The sequence below is a fragment of the Vulpes lagopus genome, chromosome 8 (genome assembly GCF_018345385.1).
Source record: "Vulpes lagopus strain Blue_001 chromosome 8, ASM1834538v1, whole genome shotgun sequence".
Taxonomy (NCBI): domain Eukaryota; kingdom Metazoa; phylum Chordata; class Mammalia; order Carnivora; family Canidae; genus Vulpes; species Vulpes lagopus.
The window spans coordinates 118,443,660-118,467,420 of record NC_054831.1 but is presented as its reverse complement, the minus strand read 5'-3'; the positions used below and the strand labels follow the sequence as shown (position 1 = coordinate 118,467,420).

At 59.4% G+C, this 23,761-nt stretch overlaps 1 protein-coding gene across 12 annotated transcripts in view; it reads right to left on the bottom strand.

Moving 5' to 3' along the window:
- Positions 1-1,533: 1,533 nt before the first annotated feature.
- Positions 1,534-23,761, bottom strand: part of ADGRB2 (adhesion G protein-coupled receptor B2) — a 36,164-nt gene continuing 13,936 nt past the window's right edge. Inside the window, exons 3-31 of one of the 12 annotated variants that reach the window (XM_041764775.1) lie at positions 18,820-18,903; positions 18,403-18,567; positions 17,020-17,184; positions 16,257-16,421; positions 16,004-16,171; positions 15,828-15,929; positions 15,562-15,668; positions 14,571-14,765; positions 14,350-14,418; positions 14,162-14,270; positions 13,514-13,844; positions 13,037-13,142; positions 12,813-12,856; positions 12,424-12,550; positions 11,883-11,986; positions 11,677-11,779; positions 10,828-10,978; positions 10,580-10,649; positions 10,155-10,221; positions 9,923-10,008; positions 9,529-9,627; positions 7,268-7,439; positions 6,890-6,985; positions 6,485-6,524; positions 5,222-5,838; positions 2,952-2,987; positions 2,552-2,647; positions 2,397-2,453; positions 1,534-2,007 (exon numbers count right to left, since the gene is read on the bottom strand). In XM_041764775.1, coding sequence (XP_041620709.1) covers positions 1,822-2,007; positions 2,397-2,453; positions 2,552-2,647; positions 2,952-2,987; positions 5,222-5,838; positions 6,485-6,524; positions 6,890-6,985; positions 7,268-7,439; positions 9,529-9,627; positions 9,923-10,008; positions 10,155-10,221; positions 10,580-10,649; positions 10,828-10,978; positions 11,677-11,779; positions 11,883-11,986; positions 12,424-12,550; positions 12,813-12,856; positions 13,037-13,142; positions 13,514-13,844; positions 14,162-14,270; positions 14,350-14,418; positions 14,571-14,765; positions 15,562-15,668; positions 15,828-15,929; positions 16,004-16,171; positions 16,257-16,421; positions 17,020-17,184; positions 18,403-18,567; positions 18,820-18,903 — 3,917 coding nt within the window. In that variant the 3' untranslated portion in view covers positions 1,534-1,821. Of the gene's footprint in view, positions 2,008-2,396; positions 2,454-2,551; positions 2,651-2,951; positions 2,988-5,221; positions 5,839-6,484; positions 6,525-6,889; positions 6,986-7,267; positions 7,440-9,528; positions 9,628-9,922; positions 10,009-10,154; positions 10,222-10,579; positions 10,650-10,827; positions 10,979-11,676; positions 11,780-11,882; positions 11,987-12,423; positions 12,551-12,812; positions 12,857-13,036; positions 13,143-13,513; positions 13,845-14,161; positions 14,271-14,349; positions 14,419-14,570; positions 14,766-15,561; positions 15,669-15,827; positions 15,930-16,003; positions 16,172-16,256; positions 16,422-17,019; positions 17,185-18,402; positions 18,568-18,819; positions 18,904-23,761 lie in introns of all 12 variants that reach the window. The other 11 variants (XM_041764774.1, XM_041764776.1, XM_041764778.1 and 8 more) reach the window with 11 other exon arrangements.

The window sequence follows — 23,761 nt, the reverse complement described above, 5'->3', positions numbered from 1 at the left end:
TGGCTGGTAGCAAGATTCAGCCCCAGTATATAGTCACTTACGAGGTGTGGGAGTCTGGAAAAGTCATGTCCCCTCTGTGAGCCCTGATTTCCCCCCATCTGTCGAATGGGGGAGTCACAGTACTTACCTTGAAGACTCAAATGAGGTCATGCCTGAGACAGCACTGAGCACAGTACATGCCTGAGCTGCCCGAGGGGAGGGAGGCCTAGAAGGTTCACAGGAGCACAAGGATTCTGGGAAAGCCCAGGACCTAGGGGCACGGGTCTGAAGACTCTGTTCCTGCTCTGACGAGTCCCACAGCAGGCAGGATTCAGAGAAGACTGAGGGAGCCTGTATCTCCAGGGCCACCACTCCTCCAGCTCCCCCAGGGGGCTGTCAGTTGTGAGCCCTGCCCCAGCAGCCAGTCCCTTTCCCCTTCCCCCTCAACCAGGCACCTAATCCCTCCCCCTCTGATGTGTTAGCCATCCCCCCGAGACTGAGTCCTGGGAGTGGCCCAGGGGTGCCGGTGCTGCTGAATGACCGGGCAGGCAGCAGCGCCCAACCACAGAAGCACTACTGCACACGCTGCAAGACATTTCAGGTTCCCATCCTCTATCCCCTCTTCCTGGGTGCCCGGGAACTGAGCAAGGGTCCTCCACTTGGGCATGTGAAAAAGACACCCCAGCAAGGAATCTCCCACCCTGGCCCTCTGGCCCCTCCACACAACACCACCCTGAGCCCTGGACTCTGAGGCTCCACACCCCCCAGTACCCTGCCACTCTCCTGCAGCCACGAAGGTCAGGTCCCAGGGAGCTGAGCTCAAGCTTCCTGTCCCATGAGGAGGGTGGCTGATGAAGGTGGGGGTGGGGGGGGCGGACTCCACTGTCCACCAAGCCTGGGCTTAAAATCCCAGCTCTGACTATGACAGTGGCCTTGAGCAAGTCACTTTCCATTTCTGGTCTCGTTTTCCCATCCACAAACCCAAAGCTTCCAGCAAAGTTATTCTGAGGGATCAGGGGCTGTGTGTGCAAAGCTCCTAGCACAGAGCACAGCATGAGACCAAGTGCCAAGTGATAATAGCTAAGCCTTTCGAAGTGTCTTCCATGCCAGGCCTCACTGAGCACTTTGCGCATATTAACATGTCTCGTCCTCTTAACAACCCTATGAGATCCATACTATTATTACAGTCCCTATTTCACAGAAACCAAGGTCACTAATCTCCGTCTTGGCTCCAGCCCAGGCAGTCTGGCCTCTGAGTCCCAGTGAATAGCAGTCATGACCATCAGGGCCAAGGGGGAAGGCCAGCTGCAAGGGATCCCATCCCATGTTCCCAATCTGCTTCCCCTACCCAGGCCCCACGAGGAGACAGGATGTGTCCAAGGTCACCCCGGGAGTCAGGGGCAAAGACAGAGTCAGAGCCCAGTCAAGATGGGCCTGACCCCATTATACAGTTTCAAGAGACCAAGTGAGGTGAACCAAGGAGACAGGGGAACAAAGTCGGGGACCCTGGGCTGGACCTTTAATCTGGGGGAAGCAAACAGCTCAGCGGCCAAATCCACAGAGTGAAGTTTATTCCCGACAAAGTTTCCCTCCCCCCTCCCCAGCCCAGGACAGGGACAGACAGCTGGGGTGAAGATGGGGGGGCCTCCGAGAAAAGGGGAAGGGCCCTGGTCCCCCAGGCCATGCCGTGTCTGGCTCCCCCAGCCCGGCTGAGTCCACTGCACCTCCCTGCCCAGCCCTCGGGAGAGGGGAGGGGGCGCCGGCTCCTGGGTGGTTCCAAAGTGGAGTGTGAAAATAGAGAGATATATATATTTATACGCAGTGGGCAGTCCGGTGTGGCACTCACACCTCTGTCTGGAAGTCACCATCAGGTGGTTCTGTGGGCTCCCAGGCTGCTGCTCGGTGCAGGGCCAGCCGTTCTCGGGGCTTGGGGGGCAGCGAGCCCAATGTCATAGACTTGAAGGTGCTCCAGCTCTGATGTCTCCGCTGCTGGGACAAGCCAGGATGCTCCCCAGGGCTGGGCTTCTCCTGTGGGAAGCAGTGGGAAGGACCCATGGAGAGGGGCCAATACCCTCTCACTCATCATACAGGACAAACTGAGGAGCCCCAGAGAGGGCCAGAGAAGCCCAAGGTGACCCAGTAACCAGGCGCCTGAGATCTCCCTAGCTCCAGAGTTGGGTTCCTGAGCCCTGTGCTCTGAAAGGCTCCCAGGGTCAAGTCTTCCGTGTGCCCACTCTCCTCCTGCCAGAGCCCCGGGCAATGCTCCCCATTCACAGGCAGCCCCAGAACTGCCACTTTATGCCATGGGTAGTCCCTTGGTGAGGCGGGCCAAGGTTGCCCAGGCAGGGGAGGAGGGTTGGCAGGGGATAAGCCCCTCAGAGCCCACCTGACTCGGATCCAGCCTGGGGGGCACTTACGCTAGACATGTTCCGTTCGGCTGTCCCACCCGAGGACACACTCCACCGCTTCTCCCTCTGCAATGGGGGCCATGGGTCAGGGTCCGACCCTTGGGGGCCCTGTAGTAGGTGCAGCTCTGAGCTTTGGGCAGGGAAACCTCGGGAGGTGCCCTCACCTTGGCTGTAGACTGGCTGCGGTAGCGGTCGAAAGTGTGGAATTTCTGGTTGAGCTCGTGGTAGAGTTCTGAGTGCCGCTTCCGGGTGTGCATCACCTTCTGGGAGCCACAGGGGGTCAGAGGAGGTGCTCCCCCACTGCCCCCCGCACTTAGCATCCTGGCACCCCACATCTTTCTGCCTCTAGGACAAGGCCTGGCTCTGCCTCTGCTTCAGAGCTCTGGGCTTGGGCTCGGGTTGGGGAGATGATGGGAAGACCCCACAGAAACCACAGGCTCGTGGTCCTAGGGACTTTGGCTAATTTTAGGAGTAGATCCTCCAGAGACAGACACCAGACAGATGCCTCTCAACACACACATACACACACACACACACACACACACACACACACACACCACTTACCTCAAAGTCCAGGTCTGAATATCGTAACTTCTTTCGCTGAGAGGGAGCACCAAAGAAACAGTGGAGAAGTTTTTTACCACATGCAGGGACTTTAGAGACAGGAACCCTGGCACCCAACATCTGCCCTCGCACCTCCCCACCAGCCCGGGCCTGGGAGCCAGGAAGCTTTAAGGGCAGATCCCCAGGGCCTGGGGGATGAGGAGCTGATGCAGAACCCGGCCAAAGGGCTTTGGCTCCAGCCCTAGGCCCACACTCAGCCGCTCCTGTAATGCTCACACATACCCAACACCGTAGGCAGACACACACAGGGAGTATACACACACACACACATACACACACACACACACACACAAACCATGGACATGCAACCTAAGCCAGGTGTGTGGGAGACACGGATTCCCACATGGGACCACAGAGCAGACACTCCTTCCTCTGCTCCCTGGACTCTACCCCTCCACCCCATCTTGTCCACCCTCTGCCAGCCACAGGTTCCCCTCTCCTTGGAACCCTCCACTTGCCCTGCAAACACAAGGACTTGGGTCTCCAGTCCTTCCTTTGGCCCTGCTTTGCTGACAAACCAGTTCTGTTCAAGGAGGAGCCCCTAGAGTCTTTGAATGTTGGAACCAAAAGCACTCATGAGACCAAGGTCAGCTGTCCCAGGTTATGTGGGGGAAACTGAGGTCCAGGGGTGATGCTAAGACCACCATCCAAGATCTCCTAAAGCCCAGGTCCAGCAGACATGGTCATCACCCCCAGCCTCCATGACATCAGCCTCTTGTGGTCCTCCCAGCCTCCACCTGTCTCCTCTCCATCATCCCTGGCTTCCCCAGCACTAGGCCCTCCATGCTCTGCCCTAGACTTTCTCTTGGCTGTCACCATGCACATGTGTGTGCCCTTCCCTGTCCTGGCCACATCTCTCTTTCTGGAGGCAGCAGGACATCACTTCCTGTCCTCTAAGGCTCACAAGCACCACACACACAGCTGTGCCCAACTAAAAAAACTCTGAATTCCCCGCCCCAAACTGGCTCCTCCGCCTCCACTCCACTGCAGTTGCCTGCACCAGAAGTCTGGACGTCATCCTTGACCCCTCAAGACACTGTCACATTTATTGCTACCTCCCACACAAAGAGCCCAAAACTGGCCCCACCTCCGTGGCCCAACCCTGGGCAGGTGTCCACAGAACAAAACCTGCCGTGACGCCGAACGCGCTCTTCCCCGGTGCCGCTGTCGTTTTGTCTTTGTTATGCCTTCCTGTCTTTGCCATCTGCAGCAGGAGCAGGCACCAAATGTTCAAGAAACATTTTTGGGAGAGAAACTAAACTTGCAAATCTCTAGCTGCTAACTTAATTTCCTTTGTGCGGAGGATGGGGAGAGGTGTCTGAGGCCAAACATGAGCAGCCAACGGTGTCTGAGCTGTGACTCCTGCCCCTGTCCTTATCCACATCTCCATCATCCCTCCCAGAGTTCCAGAACCTCCCAGGGTTCCAGAGCATTCTAGAGTTCTACAGTAGCTCACTGTCACCTGCTTGTCTCCAGTAACTCCCTGAGGAGGCCAGAGGGAAGGTGGGGCAACCACAGAAAACACAGAGGCAGTGAGACAAAGGGGCTCATGTTCTCCTGAGAAGAGAGGGTCAATGACCACAAGCCTAGGAGCAAGAGCCTGAGGCTGATTTCTGGGATGTTAACAGCATCAATTCCTAATTGCCTAGCACTTTCTACCTGCTTCATATAGAGACAAATGTTTTGTACACTCAATTAGTTCTGGAACAATTCTACAAAGGAGCTCCCCTCTTTATAAACGAGGAGACTGAGGCTCAGAGAGATTACACTCAGCATCTCACCGCTGATCAGTCAGCGCCCAGAAGCAACCTCAGACCTGCCAGACTCAGAGACCCAGGCTCATGGCCCCCAGTGTGGCTTCTCTAACAACACAACACCTGGCCCAAGCCACAGGCCCCTCAAAGGAAGACCCGTCCTAGCCAGTCACCGCAAAGGAGGCGGTGAATCAAGTGGGGGAATGCACGAAAAAGTAAGCCCTCAGTGTGCACGAGGTCCAGCTGAGGAGTTCAGAGGAGCCAGGTTCCCCTTGTATTTGCGGGAGCACAAATGGAAGAAGGACTACACAGTGTACACACTCCCAGCCACTTTGTACAAAGGGGCTCCTCTGGGGGCAAGCTGGCTGTCCCTTCCCAGCTGCTGCCTGTGACTCAGACATAGTCTAGGCACACAGGGGCAGGCCTCCCCCCCACCAATGCCCTACAGCCCCTCACCTCCAGGGAGCCCAGCTTCATGGTAGAGCCTGGCACAGTGCGGGGCATGGTCCGGCTGCGTTCCCCTGGCTCAGATACTTGGCGGGCACTGGGCGTCGGTGGTGGTGGCTGGAAGGTCATCCCATAGGGGTTCTGTAGAGACCCATAGGCAGGGCCCAGCCCCAGGCCTGAGTGTTCCACAGACAGGAAGCTGGGGTAGCCTTCCGGGTGGGCCAGTGTCTTGGCAGCCCTCCGAGGGGTGCCCTCAGGCCGGGCCCTTGGGGGATCTTCACCAGCTCCGCCACCACTGCCAGGCTGCAGGCTCAGAGTCCGCCGGGGCAGCACCATGTAGTCCCCCTCAGAGCCCGGCTCGGGCCGCAGCCATGTGAGGTCCAGCTGCCGGAGGCCACCTTCCCCACACATGTACACAGGGTTGGCCTCCTGTGGGGGCGGTGGCTCCCCCAGCCCTGGCGAGGCTGCCATGGGCACCAGGATATTCCCAGGCAGCGGTGAGAAGCTGAGGCCGCCCTCAGGACCCACGAGGCAGGACTTGGGCTCCTCGTCCTCGTCCAGGGATAGGCGGGACAGTGTGCCCGTGATGGTAGATGGGTTGCAAGTGTTGACCTCCTTGAACAGAACTGAGAGCAGGAGTGGGAGAGAGGTAAGTCCTGGGGAGGAGGAGTCCCTGATGCCCTTGCCCAGGCTGGGTAGGTACCAAGCTCCTGAGCCTGGACTGAGTCCAAGAAGAAACTGAGTCCTAGAGAGATGGCTAGGTGGTAGGTACTCTCACACACCAGATGCATTACGAAGAAGAGGAGTCAGACCCGCCCAGAGACCCACAGCAAGGCAGGGCAAGGAATGAAGCCAAGGCCCAGCTCCTACAGGTCAGCTCCTGGTGCAGGTCCTGATCTCTGACCCCTCTAGCCCCAAGGCTGTCAGTACAGCCTTGTACCTCCCCTCTCCCCAGCAGCTCCTCCCCAGGAGCCAGGACTGGAAAGAGATTCTGGTAAGAAGCATGAAAATGATAGAACAATGTGACAGCCACTGTATGCCAAGTACCCTACTAGGCATCTGATCTCCCCTAATTCATTAAAGCTCAGAGAAGTAAACCATTGGCCCAAAGTCACACAGCAAGTAGTGTTCAGTTTGACTCCAACTTAGAGCTGTCTGACTCTACAGCTAAACCCCACAACCAGACTGTTAACGGGGCCTCCCATGATGGGGCTGGAGGGGCTCCCTTCTTGCCCACCCCTGGGGGCCATTCTCAGTCTCCCACAGACTCACCTGTCTGACAAGCCAGATCCACATCTTTTTCAAAGTCTGACTATAGGCAGAGAGGGACAGAGCAAATGGGCAGAGAGAGGATCAATGTATCAGGGTGGGGAGAAGGGACTCGGACCCCTCCCTAGCCACCCAGAGGGGCTGCCCTTGGCATACTGCCCAACAGAGCCCACCAAGGCCCCCACATGGTATTCTCCAACCTCACCCAACAGGTGGAAAAAACGAAAGTGGAAAAGACTTGCCCAATACCAGCAGGCTGTCAGTGACTGGGCCTGAATCAAACCCAATCTCTGTCCCCTCCCTGACTCTTATACCCTCCATGGATGGGAAGATAAGCCTGGGGCAGGAGGACTGGTGGCAAGAGGAGGGAGCAACCCACCCATACCCTTCCTAGGCCCCCTCACTCACCAGGATCTGCAGCTGCCCATTTTTACATGAGTCGGGGGAGTCTTCACTCTCATCGGCCCGGCATACGCCCATCTGGCACTTCACCACGTCCTGGACCTGGGGGCAGCGGGTGCCTGCTGGGCCTGAGGCCACCACAGGGCCCCTGGCCACAGCTGGCTGGGCCTCCCACCCCAGGCACCCGGGTGGGTGTGGAAAGAGAGAAGCGCATCCTGTGTAGGGGAAGGTCAAAAGGGAAAAGGAGCCCCAGGAGACCTAGAAGGCCTAGGACAAGGCTGCCCCAGGTCCCCAGATTCCACACCCAGCTGGGGACCTGGTTGGGGCCTGGCTCCTCCCCATCTGCACAGGTGAGGTGGATGGGAGGGAGCAGCCCAGCCCCACCTCTCGGCGCAGGAAGCAGTGCACAGCAGTGATGACAAAGCCCTGCGCCGAGTTGAAGACAGCGAAGAGGGCCTGGAAGAGGACGGAGCGCCGGTCTGTCATGGCCAGGACGGCCGACATCCAGGTGAGCGCCAGCAGGGGCAGCACCACGCAGGAGCTCCAGAGCGAGGCCCTGAGGATGGCAGCAGAGGGCCCGTCAGGGTGACACACCAGGGGACAGGGGTAGCTGAGTCCAGGCCTGCGCTCGGCCTGAGGCCCTCAAGCTGCAGACTGGCAGGGCCCTGAACCCCAAGACCTCAGCAATGTCCCCAAGCAGACAGAGGCCGAGGAGCCAAAGGCAGAGAGGCAGAGAAGAGAGACAGAGAGCAGAAAAGAGCGGCGAGGCCAGAGCAGAGGCTGGGAGAGGTGCGAGGGGCTGAGCGGGAGCCAGAGGCAGCCTCAGGGCACAGAAACGGAGAAGGTGGAAGAAGCCCATGGGAGAGGAGGCCGGGGAGGGAGGCAGATGCAGATGCTGTGAGTTTCAGCCCCAATCTGCGTGGAATCACAGGCCTGGGCTGCACCCCCAGAGATTCCAGGAGAGGAGGGAGGGGACTGGACGAGGAGAGACAAAAGACCCAGAGAGAGAGAGCATGAGACAGGCCGACACACGGAAAGATCCAACAGTCAGAGAGCACGGCACGGAGGGCATCAGAGCACACATCTTTGGGGATGGGGTCGGGCCCAGTGCAGCAGAGCCTCTTCCGCTCTGGTCCCCAAGGAGGCAGTGCCAGGCTCGGGTGGGGTGGGGGTGGGGTCGCTCAGAGCCCAGGGCAGAAAGAGCATAGCTGGGGCTGGCGGGAAAAGCCAGGGTCATGACCAAACCCACACATCCCCCACCTTCCCTTGGCCCCAGGGAGGGCCAAGGGAAAAGGCAGACGGGCCCTGGCATCCAGGCACCAGAGCCAGCCTGCCCTCACCAGCTAAGGCCCACGTGGGCACAGCAGGGCAGGCTTGCCCTACTGGGCCAGGTGCCACGCCCAGCCTACTCTGCCTTAATGAACACCCCGGTAGGAGAGTCAGGCAGGGGTGGGAACAGCTCTGGACAAGGCAGAGAGATGGGCAGGGGGCCAAGGACCTGTCCTAGGAAGAGAAGTTCAGGGCTATTCAGCCTGGCGGGGGGCGGGCACAGTGGTCTCCACAGCCCCCGGGGGCGCAGCCAAGACTCAGAAAAGGCCTAATCACAGTCATAAGAGCTACCATTGATTAACCACCAATCCTCTGCCAGGCCCTACACTGAACAATTTACATACATTAGTTCACGCTGTGATCAAAACAACTCCAGTAAACAGGCATGGGGATTATTATCCCAATTTACAGATGAGGAAACTGGAGTGTGCCCAACTGGGAGAGAGACAGAGCTGGGATGCAAACCCAGCTTGGCCACCTCCAAAGCCCAGGCTTGTAACTGCTAGTTCTGAGAGACTGGGTCAGAGAGGCAGACAGCAGCCCGAGGGAGAGGGAGCTTTCTACCAGGCACAGCTTCCCAGAGAGGGTCCCAGCTGCTTCCAGAAGCAGCGAGCTTTCCTGACCCCAGAGGTGTGCAAGATAAAGCTGGACCCTCACTGGTCAGGGAGGCTCCGATGGATTTCTGGCCTTGGGTGGGAGGTTGGGCTCAAGGCCCCTGGGGATTCACTCATTCACTCATTCTACTCTTACACGGCTCTGATTTTAGGATTCTCTGCTTCCAGGGGGTATCTTGGTGAAGTAGCTCTCTGTCTCTAAGATTTTCTGTTCTCCAATCGATTGTGAGATTCAATGCCTCTGAAATTCTAAATCTCAGATGCTATGACAAATGATAAGAGTATGATTCATTCATTCTAACATTCTTAGCTTCTGATTGTCTTATTCTAAGATTCTATCATTCTAAGGTTCTATGAGCTCAAAAATTCTAAGGGCCTAAGATTCTAAAAGCCTCTGTAGGTTGGGGGGTGTAAGGAGGGCTCTGCAGCTGTGCCTGGATAAAACATAAGCTGGGAGTGGGGGCAGGGTGGGAGCGAGGGGTGGGCACAGGAACCCAGCATCTTCCAAGAGGCACAGACATTCACTCCCCGCTGCCCTTTGCCACGTCAATGCCAAGCCCTTGAGAGTGTGTGGCAGGTTGACAGGGCAAGCTTTCCAGGGCACTGGGCTGATATCCCTCCTCCCCCCCACCACGGGCACTGCCCCCCATTCTTTTGCCCCCGCCCGCCCCCACCCCCACCCCCCCGGGGGGCACAACTAACATGGCGTTCCTGGCCGAGGCTGAGCTGAGCAGGGGGCTGGGGACCGCTCCGCACGCTGAGCAGGGGAGGAGCAGGCTGGCCCAGGGGCACCGCTCCGACCTCGGGGGCGGCACAGACACGGGAGAAGGAGGGGGGAGACACATGGGAAGCGGGAGGAGACAGGGCAGCATGAGCCCCGAGTGGGGTGGGAGGGGGAGGGCAGACGAGAGAGAAAGAGGTGGGTTAGGGTGGGCGAGGGGCTGCAGCAGAGCACTCCAGGTGCCCACCTTGCCTGCACCCTTGATGCACCAAGGTCAGGAAGCCCCGGCCGCATGGGCAAACCCTGAGTCTCCATGAGGCCCGGCCCACCCTCCCTTGCACCACTGCCCACAAGGCCATGTCGCAGCCCCCTTACCCGGCCCTCTGCTTCTTGGACTTGTCTGAGATGCCATCGCGTGCCATGAGCTTGTTAAAGACGATGATTCCGATAAGCATGTTCACCTGGGGCCCAGTGAGGGGGGGGGTGGGGGGAGACAGGATCACCAGGTGCCCTCCTGGCAGGGAGACCCCCAAGTGGAGATGGGGTTCAGGGAGAGGATAGAGCCCCTATGGCCACACCCCTCCCCAGATGCTGAAGGGGGACGTACCAGGACGATGACAGCGGCGGGCCCCACAAAAGCATAGAGCAGGCCACCCTCCAGGGAGAGCCAGCAGCTGGAGTGGAGGGGAAAAAGGGACATCAGATACCCAGGAGGCCCGCTCCTTGCACGCCACCTCTCAGGGCCCGCCCCCAGCTGGGTTACAGTTAGCCTCGGTTTCCCCTCTAAAAAAGATCTGGCCCTGATAGGTATCAAACAAGGCTGATCCCTGAGCTCCGTGGTTCTTGGAGGTTACCCCCCAATCCCAGTACATCCCTTCACAGTCAGGGAAACAGAGGCTCAGAGATGGGGAAGAATTTGTCCGAAGCACGGCAGGCACAGGCCAGGACCGCAGCCTAAGAAGACCCAATGCCCGGTGTGATGCCCCAACAGGTCCGCTAACCCCCGCTGCCCGCCACAGGAGGCCCACGTACTAGCTGGATGTACCGTATCCTTTGGTGCGGGTGAAGCCGACAGACACGGCCACCACCAGGGCGGGCAGACCTGGAGGAGCAAGGGGGCCACAGTGAGATGGCTGCCAGTTCCCGAAGCCCTCTCATCCTCCCAGACCCAGCGCAGCTGACCCCGGGCCCAAAGAGTGGGGCCAGGGCCAAAGTTGAACCCGTCCTGTTGCCCCGGCCCCCAAGGCCCGGTGCCAGAGTCCATCACGGGCCCTGCTCACCCCAGCCCAGGCAGAGGAAGCGCTTGCGAACAAGGCGGGTACGCATCCGTCCGATGACAGCCAGGTAGGACTGCCAGGCCTCAGTGAGCACCCAGCAAAAGGAGGAGAGGAAGAAGAAGTGCAAGAAGGCGGCAGTCATGGTGCATACACCCTGCAGGGAGAGGAAAGGGAGGGAGTGGCCCTGAGCAGCCACCAGGGTGGGAGGCGCCAGGCTTCCCACACCCGCTGCTGGGCGCTGCCGTGGCCGCCCACCCGAGCTCCGCCCCCCACAGAGCCCTGTCAGGCACCCCCGCCTTTCTGCACCCACACGCAGCACGACACGGGCCCGGTGACACGCACACAGCACTCGACATCCGGGAGGCGGGCAGGCAGGCCACCCACGCGCAGACGGGGCTGGCAGGGGTGGGGACAGACAGGAGCACCTGCCACGTCACGGCCAGGCGGGCCCCACGCCTGGCACTTGTAGCGCTGACACTGCAGAGAGGGCCGAGGGGGCTCACAGGGGACAGCCAGCCCAGGTCACCCACAGGCAGGCGGCACAAGAGGCCTCGCTCGAGCCCCACAAATGCCACCCACCTGACACGTGCACACAAGCTCAGCTAACATACGTGTCCCTAGAGGTACACATTCACCACTCAAGTACACACACACCCCTCTCCCGTGCCGTCATGTCGGCTCACACACCCTACTTCCCACACACACACCCTCCCCCAACACAGGGCTCGGGTGTATACAGACAGCCGCCACCTGGGCACGTACGTGCAAACACACGCACTGTCACCTGCAAACGCTCTCCGCCCTCAGCCCTTTCACTCCACTCTCACCCTGGCACCCGTGACCTGCACCTGCCTTGCTCAGCACCCGTGACTGGCCCACGAGGATCAGGACGTTGGACGCCAGGATGGACAAGCAGAAGTTCAACAAGATGATGGAGCGCTCGGATTTGATGAACCTGAGAGGGCGCAGTGGCAGGGACAGAGGAGCTAGCGGCCCCGCCCAAGGCAGGCGGGCTGGCTGGCCACCTCCCACCTCAGCCTGCCCCACGTCCCACCTACCTCCAGAAGGCCGCATAGATGGCGAGGAGGGTGAGTAGCGCCATGCACGACACGGCACAGCCGATCACGAGGGGGACCGAGGGGGAGCCTGCCAGCTCCAGGGTCTAGGGAGGATGAGCAGGACTCACCAGGCAGCTGCAGGGGTGCCCTGCCCCTCCCCACTCCCCTGTCTAGCCCTGACTGCACTTCTATCTTCCTCACACTCACACCGTTGGATTCACATGAGCACAGGGCAGACACAGTCACACACGGGGATGTGCGTTCATGCTCGGTCACCCACACTTTACTCTACGCAGCCAGACATGCACGTGTGTGTACCCGCACATGGTCGCCCACCACCACACATCCCCGGGCACACGTCATTCCTGTGAGCACCATCCCGGCGGCACAGACTTCCCGTGTGCCGTCCTACGAATGCACCTGCTCAGACTCACATGCCGGATCGCCCAGGTCCCTGCCAACACGGTCACAGATGGCTACTGGCAGCCCAGGAGCACCCCACCCCGCCCCCACCCGACCCAGGCACTTCCCTCCCGCTCACCAGGTCCTTGGGTGGCTGGGCCAGCACAGCAAAGGTAGACAGGTGCTGGCACTGGCAGCGAGTGTGGGCTGCCTGTGTCTCCAGCGTCTGGCAGCTCTCGGTGTCCCAGTCCCCTGAGCTGGCATCTCTGGAGTGAGGGGAGAGGTGGAATCATACCCAGCCCAACTCTGTGGCCCCACCCCTAGTGCTGGCCACTGCCCAAGGACAAGGGACATCCAGGGTAGGGCCCCAGACAAAAGGCAGACAGCCGAGAGCCCCAGGATGTGCCCCTGATCCCCCAGGCCAAGGACAATACCAAGGAACCCTCTGGTCTGCCTGGTGAGACAGCCCACCTGACAGATAAGCGCTAAGGCCACACCCTCCCCACATAGAGCCCCTGCCCAACTCACGCTCGGGAGTAGTCCCAGCTGGCACAGTGGGGATCCGTGGTGCCCTGGGGAGAAGTCACAAGTACAGTTTGGGGTGGGAAGCTCACCAACCCAGACTATCACCCATCCTGCCATGGCAGAGCCCCACACAGGCCAAAGGTTTAGCCCGCTCTCAGGGCAGACCACCTGCCCATCAGATAGGCCTTTAGGGTGTCCCCAGGGTTACTGTCTAGGCCCCTACTCACGTTGATGATGTAGGAGAGCTCCACTGTGATAAGAGGCTCAGCTGGTGGCTGGGTGGGGGGCCGCACAGTCACTGTCATCACTCTGGACGTGACGGCCAGCGGGGGTCTGGGGGACAGGTACTGAGATCAGCTCCTGCCAGCGGTGCCCAGACCCCATCAGGATCCCCAGAGGTATTTGGGATCAGAGGCAGGGGGCTACCAGGGAACCATGGGCCTGGGAAAGGCCTAGAATTCAGTGGGGCCTAGGACTTCAGGTGAGGTCCAGAGCTCAGACCAGCAGCCCCCAGTCCCTGTGAAGCCTCTGGGAGCTGTGTGGACACCTCTGAGAATCACCTGTATCCCCAGCCAGGCAATGATACCCAAGGCCACAGAGGGAGCTCCCCGTGGCCAGCACAGGCTCAGTACAGTATAGTATAGGCAGGCTCAGTCCTCCTCCTCTCCCCTGGGCAGCCCCCTCCACCCTTCTCAGGGACTCACCTGGGGGGCGGCAGGATGAGGCCAAGCGTGCGGTAAAGCACAGCACCGATCACAAAGTAGGAGGACGACTCCTCAGGATCTGCTGGCAGGAGGCGCTGGTGGGAGTGGCCTGGGCCAGGGGGCACGGTTCCTGGGCCCCTCCCCCTGCCAGGGCTGCCCGAGGTGCCAGAGGCAGCTGGCTTCCCAGGGGTGGAAAGGCTGAGCACCTCCTTGGGTAGGAAGAGGCGGTCCTCCGAGTGCCGCACCCAGTCCTTCATGCCCCTGCGGCCACGCATGGGGAACGTGATGTCACTGGACACGGCGGAGACCGGTTCTCGCTGAATGCTGATCACTGCAACCCGCACCAGAGACAGGGGGACAGAGGCAGAGGGGAGAGTCACAGGGGAAGAAACAGATTCAGGAGAGGCAGATCCCGAAGTTGGTACATACACAACAGGTGGGGGGTACATGCACAGAGAAACCACCCAGAGGTGGGGGAGGAGAAGAGACATGGAAAGAGATACAAAGTAGGGGTCAAATGAGGGGAACAGAGGACCCAGAGAAAGAGAGAGAGAAAAAACAGGAAAAGCCCTAAGAAACCATCCCTCCCCCACAGTGGCTCAGGTTTTCCCATATCCAGCACCCACTCCCCAGCCTGCCTCCTTGTACCCAGGTTGTCTGTGACAATCAGAGAGCTCTGGAAGGCCTTGAGGGCATCGCCCACCAGGTGAATGAAGTCCTCCACGACACGAAGCAGGTGCACAGAGCCCGGGGATACCTAGAGACAGACATTATATGAGGTTTCCAAGGCAGGGGTGGGTCATGGAGGAAAAAGCCTAGGAAGCCCCGTCCCTCACCTGCTGAGCATCATCCCACTTATCCTTGTTCTCTGCATCCACCATGAAGCTCACCACCTGGAAGAAGCGCTGGGGGAAGAGCAGTGGGTGTCAGGAGGTCCCAGCCGCAGCGATGGCATCTTCCCTGCCACAATCACACATGTGCCACCCCCAGCAGACCCTGCCAACCTCCCACTTCAGTCTAGGGTGCCCTCCTTCCTTCCAGTGGGGCAGGGCAGTACCTGCACATCATCAGCCGAGGGCACGTAGGTGGCCCTCTTGAAGGTGTCAGTGACGTTCCTTAGAATGTCCACAGAGAAGAGCAGGTCCCCACTGTAGTAAGTGCGCCGGGCCAGTAGCTCTTGCAAGCTGCGCACCACTTGTGACATGCCCTCCCCTGCCAGCATGCGCTGCCCTTTGGCCAGGTGCTCCCGAAGCTGCAGGGGGACAGGCAGGCTGCTGTCACCAGAGTGTCAGGAGCTGGGATCGGTGGCCAGCCCATCCCACTCCAGTCCACCCACTGCTTGCATCCAGAGGGGGAGACAGGGTGAAAAGGTCAGAGAGCAACGCTCAACGGGGCTCATGGGAGACAGAGTCCAAGAAAAAAGCCTAAAGATACTTTAAAAAGACTGAAATAGAAACAGCTAGAGAAGGGAGGTGCTCAGATGTACACATGAAAGATGACAAGCACGGCACAGGGACGAGGCGCCTCCCCATCCCAGGGGTCATGCACACTCTGAAGCGTAATGCACCCTCACTATCACTCTCTCTTTCAAACACAAGCTCCGAGTGCAATCACACAAGTACCAATTGCAGTCAGACACACACGACACGCAGGCCACATTCACTGCCAACACTCTTAGCCCACGGCAGACCCCGGGCTGGGCACTGGGAACACAAAAGCAAATCCAACTTTGTCCCTGCCTTTAAGGAGCTCCCAGTCTAACAGAACACAGACATCGCAAAGAGCATTCATGACACCTAAGGACTGGGAAGCTCAGGGGACCAGAGAAGCACAAAAGCAAGTATCGGGAATAAGGGAAGACACTTGCGACTCAGGCTTTGAGGTATGAGTAGGAGTCTGCTGGGCAAGGAGAGGCACAGCCAGGCAGAAGTAGGCACAGCATACATATGCCAAGGCACATAGGCAAGAGCAAGAAGCAAGTTCCCTCCATCCCCCACCAGAGCCTGGGACAGACCCTGTGTTGCCCAAGCCCAGCAGGGCACACTCACGGACAGGTATAGGTAGCGGTACTCGTGGGAGATGCAGCGGGCGAAGCTGGGCAGACCCCAGTATGCCACGCCCTGGGCACTGAGGAGACAGCGGCGGCTGGCAGACCCTGCAGGGGGACAGGACAGGACATGGGGGGAGGTGTGGGGACCAGACTCCACACCTCAGGATGGAGGCTCAGACAAGCAGTGAAGGAAAAGGAGCCCAGAAGGGAGTGATCAGGAATGGCCTGGGTGGGGCCCTCAGGGAGAGCCACGTCACCCCTCACCTGAGGCGTTGGGGGGGCACTTGTTATAGATGATCTCGCCAGCAGCCGCCTTCTTCCATGTCATCAGCATCACATACTCATCCCTGCACATCTCATGGAAGGCTGTGGGGACAGGGGAGGGGCTCAGCCAGGCCCACAGGCTTGTCCCACAACCCCCCGAGTCCTGTGGCCAATACCTGGACATCTCTTCTCACTGCAAGGCTTCACCTCCTCTCCGGTACCCTCGCAGGGGTAGCCCTGCGTACCCGTGGCCTGGCACATGCGGAAGCGGCGCTGCCAGCCTGTGTCACACGTCTTGGAGCACAGGCTCCACGCATTCCACGGCCCCCACTTGCCATCTGTGGCTGCAGGAGAAGGGGGGCGTGAGTGGCCCCAGGTGCCCCCTGGGGGGCAGGGCTGCCACCTGCCACCCTTGCAGCGAGCACTCACCCGGGCACTCAAGGTTGCTGCACTCGCGTGTGTCCGTGAGGGCACCCGTACACGTGGCCCAGGCTGGGCCCGCCACACTGCACTTCCGGCTGCGCTGCTGGGTCCCATTGGCACAGGATGTGGAGCATGGGCCCCAGGGACCCCATTCTAGCCACTGGCCTTCCACTGCATGGGGAGACACAAGCAGGGGTGGCCGTTGAGCAAAGGGGTGTGGGGACCCGGGGGGCGGGGCAGGGAGAGGGCAGAGCGTGCTGGGCATTCAGACTTGAACTAGGCCAGACCCACGGGAGAGGGGTAGATGAGGGAATGCTGCAGTGAGCAGGTGGGGCCTGGCCTGGGCCCTCCTGCCTGTCACCAGCTCCAGGAACACAGGCTACCTCACCACGAGGTGGCACTTGCTCTCTTTTGGTTAGGGAAATGGGCCCCAGGGACACCTTTGGACCTCTGCCCACTCTTAAGCCCAGATTTGTGTCCCCTCACAGCCAGGCTGGCCAGGAGCACCAAAGGACAATGAACAGCAAGGCCATCCGAGGCTTAGGGGAAGGGGCAGTCTTCTTTGGATGGGGTTACAGAGTGCCAACTCCAAGTCTGGGCGGGGCCACATCACCTCCCAGCGGGCAGGTACACTTCACCAGTCTCCCCATGCTTGGTCAAGTCTATGGGCCCCCAGGGGCAGGGCACCGGACCTGACTGCCTCCCCTGGCTCTCCCGACCCCCACCCGGCTGGGCAGCGCCCGCCTGGAAGCCCACGGGCGCTACTGACCCGGGCAAGCGGCCATACTGCAGAGCTTAGTCTGCAGCTCGGGACCCTCGCAGGCCTTGCCGCCGTGCTGGGGGGGCACGCAGGTCCGCATCCGGCTCCGGGACCCCCGCCCGCAGCTGCGGGAGCACAGGCTCCAGGACCCCCACTCCTCCCACACGCCGTGCACTGCAAGGAAGCACGTGGCCGGTGGCTGGGCGGCACCTTGGCCCCGCCCACTGCCCATCCGCCCACCAATCAGGAGCCCCGGCAGCTCTGCGACCACTCCTCATTGGTTCTGCATTGGGCCCCAGGACTCCGCCCTTTGGGGGGATGTGGAAGACACAGGCTTCTAGTCCCAACTCCCACAGGATACCTCCTGTGGACACCAGGACAGGGAGACTAGGACCAGCCCAGGAGGGGAGCCAGGGCTCCTCCTCTCCTGGGGGCACAGGAAAGCCCAGGAAAGGGCTCAAGATCCACCCCAGCCTATTCCCACTCCAATCCTCCCGATCCCCAACCCCAAAGCACAAATCCAACAGGACAGGGCTGGGGCAGGAGTGGTGCCCCTCCTGACCCCAAGCGCGTGGACACACAAAGAGACATGAACCTCTACATGGACACTGACACACAGAGCTCACACTCTGGAACACAGCTTTCCCCCAGCCTTCTGTAAGCTCTTGCCACACCCCCAAGTGCCGAGACCCCTTCCTGGGTAGCCCTACTCTAAATCCACAGCCAGGAGTTGGGCATGGCCTGGGCACCGCTTCACTCCCTCAGTGAACAAGGAGCAGGACTGGCTGAAGCTGCCGCCCCCCCGGCCCCCGCCCCATGGCAGACCACCTGTCCCAGGCAGGCACATGCAAATTCTCAACACTCCATGCTGGACTGAGGAGGTTCCCAGGGGACCGGGATGGGGCGCCAGAGGAGGGCAGGGATGGTCAGGCAAGGTTTCATTTGAGAAAAAAATGGCATTTGTCTTCCATCTCAAAGGGCAGGCTGAACAGCAAACAGCCAAGGTAGAACTAGTGTGTGTGGGGGGGCAGTATAGGATGGGAATAAGCAAATGCAGGGACCTGGGAAAGTGCAAGAGGTGCTGGTATGGCCAGAGCGTAGGGAACAGAGGGGGCAATGAGGGTCAAAAGATGAGCCTTGGTTACCGGGACACAGGCATCAGGAGAGTGGGACTAGAAGTGAGCCCCCTGGTGTGGGCCCTGGCCTGATTCATCTGCGTCCCCAGTGCCCTTTGTGGGGCTGGGCATGGTGTAGGGGACAGTCAAGTTTGCTGAATAAAAAAAAAAAAAAAAAAAAAAAAGGAGGCAACCAACCATCTTTGGAAGATTAACCTGCCCAAGTCCCAGGCAGGACCTAACCCTGCAGGCAGACCAGGCAGGAGGATGGGCATACCTGGGCAGGTGGCTGAATTGTTGCAGGGCCGGGTCTCCCGCAGGGGCCCGCTGCACAGGGTCCCATAGGGGGAGGACACGCAGGAGCGGGTCCGCACCTGCAGACCCTGCCCACACGTCAGGGAACACACGCTCCACGGGGACCACTCCTCAGCCGCCGGGTCGCCTACGAGAGAGGGACAGCGTCGGCGGCAGGGGGCACCTCCCAAGCACTCAGCCTCATAGGGATCCTCCTACCCTGACCCCAAGTGACAGGCTCTTGACGCAGCAACCCGGCCCTGCCCACAGGCCTCATGTGGCAGAGATGTGACTGAGCTCTAGGACACAGACACGGACGGGCACACGCCAAGCACACATGCCACCAGACGCCACATGGTCGGGCCCCCGCCGCAGAAGGAGGGAGGCGGGCCCGAGTTACCTGTCTGCGCCATGTACAGCCCAGGCTCATCTGCAGACCTTGGCCACTGGGTTTTCACCTTCGGTTCCTCTTCCGGCTCCTCACCTGGAACACGGAAGTGGTGGCAGGGGCTCAGCAAAGTCCAGCTCTGTCCTGCCAGAGTGGCGCAGAGAGGACAGCCTTGCTCGCCCTCAGCCTGAGGGTCCGGAACCAACTGCAGGCGATGCTGAGAAGGCATCAAGGCCTTTCCTCTGCCCCCCCACCTCCATTTCACAGATAAGGAAACTGAGGCTCAGAAGGCCACACAGGACTCGCCCACAGCCTTAGGACTGTCTTCTCCTCTTGCCTCAGGTAGACTGAGGCAGACTGGAGAGGAGTGGCTGGCCACTCATGTCAACGAGCTCTGGGACGCTTCTGGGCCATGTGCGATCCACACCTACTCCTTTAATCCTCAGGGACCATCGTCTCTGTTTAAACATGAGGACACTGAACACCAGAGAGGGGAAGTGACTTATCCAAGAGCACACAGCTTGGCGGGCCTGAGGCCCTGGCTCCTTCCTCTCAGGGGTCTGAGTCCTAAGGCTGACAAACAGACCACCTCCCAGCCTGCCTCTGGGACATGATTCATGCCAAGCCATGGGCTGTGTTTCAGGCCTGGATTCTGCTCCCCAGGCAGCACTGGACTGTGACCTGGAGGCACAGATCAGAATGCTGCTCCTCTGAGACCCAAGGGCCTAGGGCAGGTGCCTACAACCTGCAGACCCTCCTCCCCACAGCCCCTGTGGCTGGGAGAGCAGGAGGTGCTCCTGGAGCCGCCTCGGCCCCAGCCTCACCAGGCTCTCAGCTGACCACCCTGATTTATGTGTCTGGTCTAGGCCTTGGAAGCACCACCCGTGCTCGAGGAGGGGCTGGGAGCTCCCATTCTCCAAAGCTCGCCCCTCCTGCTCAGACATGAGCTCATCCAGGCCCTCTCCCACAGACAAGGTAGCACAGAAGGGGGCCGATGCAAGCCCAGAGGGGAAAGATCCAGCCCATGCAGAGGTTGCTGGGCAGATGGAAACAGCATTTGGGACAGGACCCAGCCCAGGCCCTCTTCTATGTCTGAAAGCCAGGTACTGCATTTGAAGGAACCCAAGAGGGCTATGCTCTTCCTGCCCCCCTGCTGCCCAGTCCAGGCCCTGAGACTGAGAGAAAGCTCTCTCGGACCAGGTGCCAAGAGGGTCCCCTTGAGTAAACCCGCTGTGCAGGAGACCCTGAAGCGCCACTCAGCCCAGCTTCTGGTCTCATCAACACTGGGGCCCTTCCCTCCATTTCAGCCACTAGTCCCAGAACTCAATTGACAGCCTCCCCAAAACTTCACCATCTCAGAAACCTGGACCACCAGTCCCCCTCCTCCCCAGAACAACTTTGGAGTCAGACAACCCTGGATCCCAAAAGGGGCATGGACGCTGACCGAGCTGTGTGACCTTAGGCAAGTGTCTTTGCCTCTCTGATTCTGGTTTCACCTCTGTACAACAGTACTCGGAATACCCCCTACCTTGAGGGCTGACTGGAGGACTCCCTGAGAGGAGGTCATGAAGCCCTTAGCACCCTACGTGGCATGTGGTGAAGACTCAGAAGGCAGAAACTATCTGGCTTATCTTTACCATCTCCCCTCCCCTCACAACCTGCACCTCTTCTGCATCCTCACTTGCCACCCTGCAGCCCCCCGGGGCCTCCTCCCTTCATATAGCATCTGCGATCCCTCCTGGCCTCACTTTGGGCCCCACCTCCACAGAGAAGGTGCCCATGCCCCACTTGCCCACTCCTGAATCCCCTCACCCAGCGCTTCCACCACACCCCCTTAGCCAGTCCCCAGCCCTGGAGCCTTGTGACAAGCCGCCTTCTCCACGCCCACCCCCAGGCTGCTGAAGAAATCCACAGCTGTGCCAACTGGCACCAGGACAGATTCAGGGCTGCATATCCGCTGGGCGCCTGGGGCTTCTCAGCAGCGCTCCCCGGCTCCCCACCTTCCCCGTTCCCCACCTGGGCTGTGCCAGACCTTGACCTCTCTCCTTGAGCTCATCTCTGCCCCCTCTCTCTCTGCAAGGAACTCCTTTACAAAGAAAGCAGACACTGGGTCATAGAAGTGCCCCCACCACCACCACCTTGCCCCTGACTTCTTGCCCTATCCCTCTAATTCCCAAATTCCCTGCAGTCCTTTTTACAAAGGCCACACATCCCACCCCGCCCCCAACCCTGGCCTGGTCCTGCGTCTACCCCTCACACCCTCCAGGAGCACTCCATCCATTACCCTCTGGCTTGGCATTTGGTCAGCACCGTTGTCTCATGGAAGCTCAAGAATGGACCTCCATTCTGGGGGGAGCCCTTCTTTGAATCTCCTTCTTCCTCCAACTACTGCCCTCCAGCTCCTCTTCCCCATCAGTAAGTAGTCCACAGCTGGCACTCTAGTTTTTCACCTGCCACTCACATCCTGGCTCAAATGTCATCTCGCCTGGTAATCCACTGCAGTCTGGCTTCTGACCACATCTTTCTGCTGAAACTGTTCTCGACAAAGTCATCAACGCCCTCATTGCTAAATCCTATGGACGCTTTTGGCTTCGCCCCGCTTGACCCCTCAGCAGTATGGGGCCCTGCTGACTCTTCCTGCCTTAAAACACTCCCCTCCCCAAATCTCCTGGTTTCCTCCTACCTGTCTGGCTCTTCTGTCCCAGTCTCCTTGACTGGACTGGTCTGTCTTGCTGCTGCTTCCCACATCAGGCATCCACGCTTCATCGGGCTTCCACTGCACTCACTGCACCCCCTGTACCCCCCAGCCCAAGGTTTGATTTAGCCCCTCTGAATGTCTGTTCCCGAGTCATTACCCCCTGCACCCACTCTGGGCTTTGCTCCTGTGTAGCCTCCTGCCTTCCTGATGAGGGGCCCCCAAAATTCAAAATAGGACCGCCATTTCTTCTCAAATCTCTACCTGCTTTTTCCCCACCTTTTTTACCTAGAAAGCTCCTACCTGGGACGACCAAGGAACGCACTGCTCCTAGCTGCCCCTGTCACCCCACAGGGGTCACTGGAAGTGATCCCTTGTAAATCTAGAGTATCAGCTCCACCCAGCAGTCCTCCACCAAGACCAGCCTCAATCCTGACACCCATTTCCTAGTAAACGTTCTGCAGATACTGCTTGACCTATCACAAATCCAGCTGAGAATCCCCTCATCCAGCTCCTCCTTTGGCATCTTGATCATCATTGTGTCTGTCTGTGGCAGCCCCCATCCACCGGCCTGGCATCCAGGACGGCCAGCAAACACAGAAGTGTTGAGAGAGCGGTCTGACCCTCCTGCCAGGACTCCCACTACTTCCCAGGGCCTCCAAAGCCTCTACAAACCATGCATCAACCCTTTGCTGGCCAGTCCCATGATATAACCAGAGGTGATGGCGGTGGTTTCTAGAATCCACCCCCATTTGAAAATCAGAATGTGTCCCAGGCCCAGCTCTGGAGTCCCCCTTCTGGCCTCCTGGGCTGGGCCCAAGAGGGGAGGGTGAAGGTGAAGGTTAGGTAGCTGGGGCCTACACTGGCTATCCTCCCTTCTGCTCTCACCCCACTGCCCTCAGAAGGGAAGCCAGCAATTTACGTCCCCCTCGTCCCAACATGTGAAAGCCAGTTCGACCTGAGTGTGAGGAACAGGTAGGACCAGAGGAGTCACCTATGGAAACCACACGTACTCAGCACATCCCATGTGCAGGCCCACAGCTGGGGGAATCTAGGAGGCCGCTGAGCCAACAGGGCAGGAAGGGGGTCCAGGAAACGGCAAGAAGGGGTCCAGGAAGGGGTGCGAGCACCCCCAGAACTCCCGAGCTTGGAGGACCCGGGGTTCGGCCGCTCACAGTCCTGCAGCCTATCGGCTCCCCACCCCCCCCACCCCCCGGAGCCCACAGTGGGCAGGAGACCCACCTGCTGCCTGAGACTCACTTCCCTGCTCAACCCCTGATGACCTCATAACCTTTCTGTTCTGTTGGGAATAAGGTAACGCTTACTGCTCCACCTCTGCTTGCCAGTCACCAGGCACTCTACATCCCCTCATCTCATCCTCACGAGGATGGGTTCTCCCCTGTTACTAATGAGGACAGAGGCCCCGAGGCCTCATCCTGGGCAGGGCTGAGCAGCACTCGAACCCGGCCTGCCAGACTCCTCCAGAGGCCACGCTCGCTCCACTGAACTGCATGGGCTCTAACAAAACACAGTCCAACTTAGACCTCCTCAGAGACATCTTTCTTAATTCCCACGGGACCTGCAGTCATTTTATCCCCCCCAAAGCTCCACACGCTTGCTAGTGTTATTCTGTTTTCACACCACCATCTAATTGTTCCTTTGCACACCCACTCCTCACTCCCCACCCATGAGCCTGATTCTCTTCTGTAGCCTCCAGCATGATCCTCTGGGAGCCCAGCTGAAGCCACACACACTCCCCTGCTAAGGAACTTTCAGTGGCTCCCCACTGCTACCCATGCAAACCTCTGAGCCTGGCATGCACGGGCCCCTATTGACCTCTCCAGTCCTGTTTCCTCTTCCCACCAGGCAGCTAAGCACACTGCAAGGTCATGTGGGCCAGCGGGAGGGACAGAGATTTAAGGGCCAGGCATATGCAGATGTGATTCCCAATTCTGCCACAGTCTTGCTGTGTGCCCCTGGGCAAGCTGCCCAACCTCTCTGAGCTTAAAAATCTTCAACTGAAAATAAAAATGATACATCCTACCACAGGTTTAGAATGAAGTGAAACAAGATATGGACCACCTGAATATGATACGCTCTCCATACAAAGGGAGTGCCACCTCCTTCTTGTTATCAACACACTTTCCTCTCTGCCATTGGTGCTTCCTCTCCCTTGGAATGCCCCTCCTCCACCTCAATCTGCCAACCTTCTACATGTTAAATGCTGCCTCCTCCAGGAAGCCTTCCTAGGCTGACTAG